Raw genomic sequence first — 9,347 nt, 5'->3', positions numbered from 1 at the left:
GCGGTGCATATGTGTTGATTCGATGGCATGTTGACGGTGCTTTTTCCTCCATTCAATGTCCGACCTTTTCCTGTTGTTTCAAAATTCAAGTCCCCTCCCAATTTATTTGTCCTTACTTGGTTTTTGGTTGTATTTTATGTCTATTAGTTTGTTTCTTTATGGTTTTTTGTATGACCTAGATGCTATGGATTTTTCGATATCAACTAATCGAATATTTCTATCATTTTAAAGAATCTCTTAAAGAGATGCGTGAACTTAAATCTCATTTATTTTACCAATTTAAGTTTTCAATTTTAGGTTTCTACAGTTAAAAGTTCTCAGAAAGTGTCACATTCAACTTTTTCTGTTACAGTTAAAAGCTTCAGAAAATGTCACACTCAGCTCGAATTGAAAATTCGAATCCGCGAAACAAACGAGACCTTAATTTTTGGTGTACCTTGTGGTGTCTGTTTGTGGAGCCTGATACACACCAATTTAAGCATGTCATTTGAGTTCATTGGTGAATTGAATTTGTTTTGCTAGTACCATGTTTCCTATAAGAAGAGGCTATAAAGTAATGAATTGGTGTTTATATTACCTTTTCATGATGAGAAATATTTCTCACTTTCAAACACAAAGCCGAAATCACCATTATTTTTTATCCCCTCTGAAATCTGAATGCACTCGTAATATAATCCAAGTGCTGCTCAAGCTTGACAAAGGGTAATTTTGACATTTCAATTGAGGTTTTTTTTTTTTTTTTTTTTTTTTTGGGTTTTTTTTTTTTTTTTTTTTTTTTTTTTGCTAACTGACATTTCAATTGAGATACCCAAATAGTGTTGCCTGGGGAGAGATTTGCTAGGAAAACGAATTATATGATATCAAATTACATTTTTCTAAATAAAAAAATTTGTTCATGAAAATGCTTAAAAAATAGATATTTTTTTGTAGTTCTGTTATGAGGTGGTAATGACGAGCTGACAACCACATGCCAGCCAGTGTTCAAATAACATAAGTATGTTGATTAGCAAAAATAAAAATAAAAAAGTAAAAAATAAAAATAAAAAAAAATAACATGACTATGTCTGCACGATGAAACGGGAAAGAAGAGCCGGCCATGGAAGAGAAATTTTTTTATTTAGTTTATTTGTTTTTTGAAGAAAAATTCTCCGAAGTGATATCAGACTTTAGAGATTTTTTGTTCAAAAAATAATTATCCGTCATCCAAATCAACAAAAAGATCTATCACATTAGGACTCCACTCAGCAAAAGCTAAATTATAATAAGTTTAGGAACAAAATTTGTATATGGCTGGAGTACTTATCATATTGTACCAACATAATAATTAAACAGTAAGCAATTATAAATATATATATTTCTATGAAAATACCTAACGATTAAAAAAACAATAAAGTATGTTTTTCTCTAATACTTTTTTAAAAAATATATACATTTCATTTCACTTGCGCCACGATGTATTAGGCAACCGGCGTGGAATCTATCCTCTTTGGGTTTAAAGTAGGTTATTCTCGATAAATTCTCAAAGTTAAAGCGTGTCACATAAATCCATCGAACAAATACAGATTTATTCAGACAGGAAAAAAATAAAATAAAATTAACCAATACTGTGGATATCATAAAAGACAATCCGAAACAAATGGCATAGTTACAAAACCCATTTCTATACGAGGACGCATAATAGCAAAATGGTAATATGGTATACACATCAACATGTCAAAGCTAAATTGACTGCGGGAGAACGGACAATCACTCGCTTAAACCGAAAGTAAGCCAACAACAATACAAGCTTTAGACACAAACTGAACCAACTACAAACAGACATCAGCCAACAATCTCCTCCTCCTCTTCCTCCTCGTATTCCTCCTCATCAGCAGTAGCGTCCTGGTACTGCTGGTACTCCGCCACCAGATCATTCATGTTGCTCTCAGCCTCGGTGAACTCCATCTCATCCATTCCCTCGCCAGTGTACCAGTGCAAGAAAGCCTTGCGCCTGAACATAGCCGTGAACTGCTCGCTGACCCTCCTGAACATCTCCTGAATTGAAGTCGAGTTTCCAATAAAAGTCGAAGCCAACTTCAGACCCTTGGGTGGAATGTCACACACGCTAGACTTCACATTGTTGGGTATCCACTCGACAAAGTATGAGGAGTTCTTGTTCTGGACGTTGATCATCTGTTCATCGACTTCTTTTGTGCTCATCTTACCACGGAACATGGCGGAAGCGGTGAGGTAACGACCATGGCGTGGATCAGCTGCGCACATCATGTTTTTGGCATCCCACATCTGCTGGGTCAGTTCAGGCACAGTGAGAGCACGGTACTGCTGGGATCCTCTCGAAGTTAGTGGGGCAAATCCAACCATAAAGAAGTGCAGGCGAGGGAAAGGAATGAGGTTAACAGCCAGTTTCCGGAGGTCAGAGTTCAGCTGTCCAGGGAACCTTAGACAACACGTGACACCACTCATGGTAGCAGAGATGAGATGGTTGAGATCACCAACTGAATTGACAAAGCAAAAAGGTGTTGCAACAGTTGGTTAACATTCTTTTCAGTAATTATGTAACAAATTAGTTGCAAACTATTCAAGCAAAATACATATCTTATTCTTCAGTTGTCTTCCTAATTACAGAGAGAGACCTGGTACCACTAATTATGAAAGTGCAACAACCAGTTAAAGAAAAGACTTCTAAACCAACAATTACAAGTTTAACCACCAACCCATACCAACCAAACCGCTCTTATCTTGACGCCATTTAATTATTTTCATGAAATACAGAACTTTATGGTTAACTACCTTGTCATGAACTACCTTGTCATGTCATGCTCGATAAATTTTCCAGAAAGGAAAAATAACATCATTGAAGAATGTTGTAGGAAGTTTCAAGAGCAAAAAGAACTTGGGACTTACAAGTAGGAGTAGCAAGCTTGAGAGTTCTGAAGCAAATGTCATATAGAGCTTCATTGTCCAAAACCATACATTCATCAGCATTTTCAACAAGCTGGTGCACTGAGAGGGTGGCGTTATATGGTTCAACAACAGTGTCGGACACCTTTGGAGAAGGGAAGACGGAAAATGTCAACATCATCCGATCTGGATACTCCTCCCTGATCTTTGAAATAAGAAGAGTTCCCATGCCAGAACCCGTACCACCACCCAATGAATGACACACTTGGAATCCTGTTCAAAATATAAACGGTGATGCAGAATATGTGAATGGAATTCTATAACACAGTTCAGCTTAAAATACTGTGAAAAGAATACATAAACAATTTCTGAAGGGAAAAAGGATGTCGAGACAGGAAAATTCAATGCAATAAAACAAAAAACCATGACATTTCCCACCAATCAAGTACAATCAAAGGTTTCTTCGTTTATGAATAAGTTTTCTTTTTTTTTTTCGGTTTCTTGGTTTATGGATAAGGTTTCTTTGGTTGTTCCCCCAAAATATTTCAGAAAGAAGGTATAATGCTGGTTTCCGAGGAAACAAAAAAAAATCTTACCCAATTGAAATCCCAAACGGGAAGAAAGCGTACAAAATAACAACATTAACCGTATTCATGACAAAATGTACAAAATTCGGACTGTACAGGTCAAGTCAGCCATGATTCGTCAATAATTCTCTTGAAACAACAAATCAAGAAACCCAAGCAAGAGATATGGATTATGGACTTCATGATAAATAGAAAGATAATCTAAGTAATTTCATCTTCTTCAAGTTCATATTCAATGTCGATCACAAAAATTAGCAAACCCAAACCAAATTCATCACCATAATTCAACTCAAAACATCACAATCAGATACCAAATCAGATAAAAATAAAATTAAAAAATTACACACCAAAAACAAGAAAAATCAAACGTTTCTTGCTATACCTTGCAAGCAATCGCAATTCTCGGCCTCCTTGCGAACGACATCGAGAACGGAATCTATGAGCTCGGCGCCCTCGGTGTAATGGCCTTTCGCCCAATTGTTTCCGGCGCCGGACTGACCGAAAACGAAGTTATCCGGCCTGAAGATCTGTCCGAACGGCCCAGATCTGACGGAGTCCATGGTCCCGGGCTCCAGATCCATGAGGACGGCGCGTGGGACGTACCTTCCGCCACTGGCCTCGTTGTAGTAGACATTGATGCGCTCGAGCTGGAGCTCCGAGTCGCCGCTGTACTTTCCAGTGTGGTCTATGCCGTGCTCGTCGCAGATCACCTCCCAGAACTTGGCTCCGATCTGGTTCCCGCATTGCCCTCCCTGTATGTGGAGAATTTCTCTCATTTTCGTTTGTTTGTTTGTTTCTCGGGAAAGTGCGGGGAAAGGATGGTGACTTTGGTGGGTTTGGGTTTGGGAATCAGAGAAGGGATGGATTGGAGGAAAATGAGGGTTTGTGTGAAATGATAGGGAGAATTTTATTGGACGGGCTTGGATGTGTAAATATGGTGAATTAAGTTGGGTATTTTTGGAATTTTGGTCGGTACACCGATCTCTGATTGGCTGGTTATGTGGGGCTTATATTGTTTTGTTATGAGTTGTAAGTTTTAACAAGAGGGGGTTGTTCTTTTATATTTTTTAGTTAGGATGATTTGAGTGATGATTTTGAGTTGAGTTTGAGTTATAATTTAAATTGAAATTATAATTTGAGTTTGTGTTTGGATATGCACATTTGAGTTGTGATTTGAATTGAGAATCTTTTTGATTTTGTGTTTGGGTGAGTCAAAACTTAAATTTGTATTTAAATAGTATTTTAATAAAAACTCAATGGCGATGAAAAATTTTAATGTGGTATATAGGTGGGGTTTTATTTGTCTTTTCGTTGTGAATGCATAGAAAAAAATAATCTCAATCAGAATTAAAACGAAAAAGTTATGACATTTTTAAAAATAGAAAAAATATTGTTCATTAACTTGAGTTCGAGTTTATGAACTCAAGTTAAAGGGAAAACTTGAACTCGAATTTAGCTCCAAACTCGAGTTCAAACTCGAATTTAAATTCGAGTTCAAACTTAATTTTTACAAAAGAACATGAACTTAAATAAAATTGTAACTCGAATTCAAACTTTTTCAGAGTTTTGTTGCAAAAGAACAACCCCAAAGACTCCTGAAACATTGATATTTGATGCGATTTTTTTTTTTTGGGATGTTCGACTTTAATTCGTATATTTTTTACTTTAATAAATGTCACTAAATACTTCTTGGTCTTTCTAATATATGGCATTTTATCTTATGAAATAGTTTACTAGGAGCAAAAAAGAATCTCAATTTAAGCGACCAATATTAAAGGGTTATTTTTTTACAACGAAACTAAAAAAAAGTTTAAATTTGAGTTACAATTTTATTCAAACTCATATTCTTTTATAAAATTTGAGTTTGAACTCGAGTTTGAACTTGAGTTTGGGGCTAAACTCGAGTTCAAGTTTCCCCTTCAACTCGAGTTCATAAACTCAAACTCAAGTTAATTAACAGTATTTTTTTTATTCTTAAAAATGTCATAACTTTTTCGTTTTAATTCTGATTGAGATGATTTTTTTTCTATGCATTCACAACGAAAAGACGAATAAAATCCCGCCCATATACCCTATTAAAATTTTTCATCACCATTGAGTTTTTATTAAAATACTATCTAAATACAAATTTAAGTTTTGACCCACCCAAACACAAACTCAAAAAGATTCTCAATTCAAATCAGAACTCAAATGTGAACATCCAAACACAAACTCAAGTTACAACTTCAACTCAAGTTATAACTCAAACTCAACTCAAGATTATCACTCAAATCACCGTAACTCAAAAATGTAAAAGAACAAGCCTAAGATAACCAACCGAGATGCAGTGGATCGGATGGTGTCATATCAACATCGAGTCTCATTGGTTCAAAAACAAACCGCCTAACAGCCAAAATTTTGGCGATTATGAGGATTTACAAGCATTTTTTTGGCCTGATCCTTTTGAGCAATAGTCTCAGTGGAGGCAACAAGAACTTTCTCATTTATGTTTCAATTGTTTTGGATCTTTTGTGCAAAGCTAGAAACGAGGTTCTTTTTGCAGGTAAAGCATTGTGTTACATGCCATTTATGCCAGTATCTCGCGGTCTTATTCGGAACTTTGAAGCACCTTGTTTACCTCTCCTCCGTGAATAGCCCCCATGACCAAGGACCAATGCCATAATGACTGGTATCTAGTGCGGGAAAAGTAATGGACACACAAATTTATAGTGATTCACTTTCAATTTAAATGCAACGTCCATTATAGTATCTTGGGGATTTCACTATATGATGTAAAAGTTACAATTATAATAGAAGATAAGAATGAGAGAGAGAGGAGGGGATTTAGAGAGAAAATTTAGAGAGAGTGAGTGAATGTGCAGAATTTAAGATATGGGATTTATTGTTCCATTCGTTTCGCGAGTTTGAATCGTGTGATTTTAATCCTTTTGTGTTTTAACCAAAAGTTCTTAATCTAATTCAAACTTTGTAAAGTCTAAAAAGAGAATAAAGATGAGGTTTGATTAGTGTGAGAATTGTCAATAAACTACAAATAGACCCATGGTTTTATTATAACAAATAAGTTCGAACCCAATGAGCCATGATTTTAAGAGGAAGCTAAATTCTCCAAACCCCATTTTGAATAGATTTAAACATCATATATGGGTTCAAAAGCCATCTAAGCCAATGGGCAACTAAACATCAGTTTGAGTTGAATTCATGAGTTCAAACCATAAGAAACCACGAAACAAATGGCATCTTCACATGCTAATAATGTAGTTCTTCAGTTAAGAGAACATTTAAAAGAAGAATTAATTTCACAAATGGTCTGTGAGGTTTACCCTCAATTCTACTTTAATCATTGACTTTTAAAACGTCATACAGTTGGTCATTATATTATGATTTATTTCAGTTTTGGTTCTTCTATTAGCACGAATCTGTGTAAATTAAGAATCGAAATCGGAAACATATAAAATTTATGGATTAAAATATCACAAAAAAAACAATATTTAATTTACATAGATAGTCCATAAATTTTTATTGTTTCTAATTTCGGTCCTGATTTATATAAATTCTATCAAATATTTAACAGTTAATTGACGAAATGACTGAAACTGAAATAAATTAAAACCTCAAAAATTAACTGTGACTTTTTAAAAGTGTACAACGGTTAGGCGTTCAAAGAAAGAGTGATTCCCTTGCGTACCAATTCGATTCCGTCAAATTTCTACATAAGCTAGAAAGATTGATTCATGATGAATTATGGCATCGTTCATGTCACCAATTCGAGTTTTCAATTTTAGGTTTCTACAGTAAAAAGCTCTCAAAAAATGTCACATCTAACTTTTTCTACTACAGTAAAAACCTCTTAAAAATGTCACATCTCAGCTCGAATTGAAAACTCGAATCTGCGAAGTGAACGAGGCCATAATTGCATCGATTATTGACTGATTACAGATGAAGCTGTATATTAATAGCTCAAGTCCTCGTAACAGATTTAACTTACACTCTAATTAACCTATTGGCCGTACACGTGATAAAGCATTCTAACAAACCTGAACAACTAATTACATCTGTTAATCTGTTTCATTAACTTCCCTAAGAGAATCTAATGGGAGATGTTCTGCTTATATGTTGGCCAATAGAGTCGAATCAAGAAACGAGTTCTTCTTGTGACGATTTGGATAGGGAATGGCGCTGCAAGCTTCAAAAATTTAGGACGTGTTTATCCATCAAAGAATGTAATGAAAAAAGTAATGATATTGAAAATAAAAACAAATTGTAAGAATAAGGATCACATTGATTCCCTTTTTAATATTCTTATTTATTAATTGGTGTAATGGGAAATAACACAATTATCTTTTTAATGCTTATCAAACTTAGACTTAAGAGTTAAAAGTAGGAATTATGTCGGTGAATTTATCAAAATATTCTTTTATATTTAACTTATAACATGCGAAATACAAATGACTATATAATTTAGACAAAGAATTAAGTATAAAAGAAATAGGAGAATCGATGACATAAAAGTTCGTGAATCTTCAAAGTAAAGCAAAGCACCCTCAAGTGAAACTGTGAAACAAACAAATTGATGAAGATTATGATGCATAAAGCCAAAGGACATAAAGGAATCAAATAAAGGAAAAGATAGAATAATTTTAAACACATAGCAAAACTCAATCTAAGGGCTGAGAGCCAAGTCATAAAGAATGAACGGTAAAGATTAGAACAAAATTAATTTCCTGTGCACCTTTGAGCCCTTAAAAAATAATTAGGATCAAGTGCTGGCGCAATGTGATACTTTTCTTATTTGTCGTATACTAGAGAGTCTGTTTGGCAAAGCCTTTTAAATTTTGGTTCAAACTATTAATTTGATGTTTTCAACCAAAGAAAAAAAAAACTTAAAATTCTTGAGTTTAGACCTTAGAATAAGTGATTGGGTTATTTCTTTTTTTTTTTTTATCATCATATTAGAAGGAGTTAAGTGGAAACAATTTAAAGTTTAGAGTGCAAAATGAGAGTTTTTAAAATTTAAAGAGTAAACTGAAAATGATTATAAAGTATCGGAGCACTAATAATAATAATCCTTAATTTTTAATAAAAACAAAATTAACTGTTATAATGTACTACATTAAAAACCATAACAAGCAAAAAATTCAAATATAAATCGATTCAAGGAAAAAATACCATATTATATTCCTCATAAGAAAATAAGATAAGTACATATATAACAAAAGAGAATTTGTTTGCACCGCACCAAGCCCATTTATTCATCAAACTATGTCAAGTCACACTTGTAACGGCTCATTGGGCTTAACCCATTTTGACATCAATAAATCCTTAATCCCACCCTTTGCAACAGAATTATGTCGGTGAATTTATCGAAATTTGAATCACATGTTAAATATTTTCGTTATAACATTTTTTCTCATAGAATTTAAACTTGGTTTAAATCTATAATTCGAATATGTAAAACAAACATCACATATGGGACTGGGAATGTGAACATTCGAAGTTCGTGTGGGAGCACATTGCTTTATGGCCTTTCAAAAATTTAAAAGAAAATAGAAAGCGACTCGTCACTCTTTCAAAACGCAGCGTCACATAAACCTTCCCTTACCCAAAAACGACGTTACACAACTTATTGCATGCTTCTGGGCTTCATTCGTGAATAGGCTTCATGGGCTTGACATACCTCACTGACATATCTTGGATAGAAAAGAGAAAGGAATGAAAAGTAAAATATTTTTTTTTTTTTTTACGTTTGTTTGGTAAAAGAAAAAAAAAAGTGAAAAAAATGTTAAATTTAAGAGATTTTATAATAATATTTTAATATAAATAAAAATATGATGAATAGTAAAAGTTAAAATTATTATTTTA

At 33.9% G+C, this 9,347-nt stretch overlaps 1 protein-coding gene across 1 annotated transcript; it reads right to left on the bottom strand.

Moving 5' to 3' along the window:
• Nucleotides 1–1,577: 1,577 nt before the first annotated feature.
• Nucleotides 1,578–4,377, bottom strand: LOC21408656 (tubulin beta chain). Its single transcript, XM_010100239.2, has 3 exons — nt 3,871–4,377; nt 2,905–3,174; nt 1,578–2,495 (listed from the first exon to the last, which is right to left on the bottom strand). Exons 1-3 carry the CDS (start codon nt 4,262–4,264, stop codon nt 1,822–1,824), a joined length of 1,338 nt encoding a protein of 445 aa, XP_010098541.1. The 5' UTR covers nt 4,265–4,377; the 3' UTR covers nt 1,578–1,821.
• Nucleotides 4,378–9,347: the final 4,970 nt, after the last annotated feature.

This window comes from Morus notabilis, unplaced genomic scaffold (assembly GCF_000414095.1).
Source record: "Morus notabilis unplaced genomic scaffold, ASM41409v2 Scaffold276, whole genome shotgun sequence".
In the NCBI taxonomy this organism is placed as follows: Eukaryota; Viridiplantae; Streptophyta; class Magnoliopsida; order Rosales; family Moraceae; genus Morus; species Morus notabilis.
This window is presented reverse-complemented; position numbering and strand designations above follow the sequence as displayed.

What these genes read in the sequence shown, in the direction of transcription:
- LOC21408656 (XM_010100239.2), bottom strand. Translation starts at nt 4,264, where the DNA reads ATGAGAGAAATTCTCCACATACAGGGAGGGCAATGCGGGAACCAGATC. An exon ending in GAATTGCGATTGCTTGCAAG is followed by an intron (nt 3,175 to 3,870) that starts GTATAGCAAGAA and finishes TATTTTGAACAG; the next exon opens with GATTCCAAGTGTGTCATTCA. An exon ending in CAAGCTTGCTACTCCTACTT is followed by an intron (nt 2,496 to 2,904) that starts GTAAGTCCCAAG and finishes TTGTCAATTCAG; the next exon opens with TTGGTGATCTCAACCATCTC.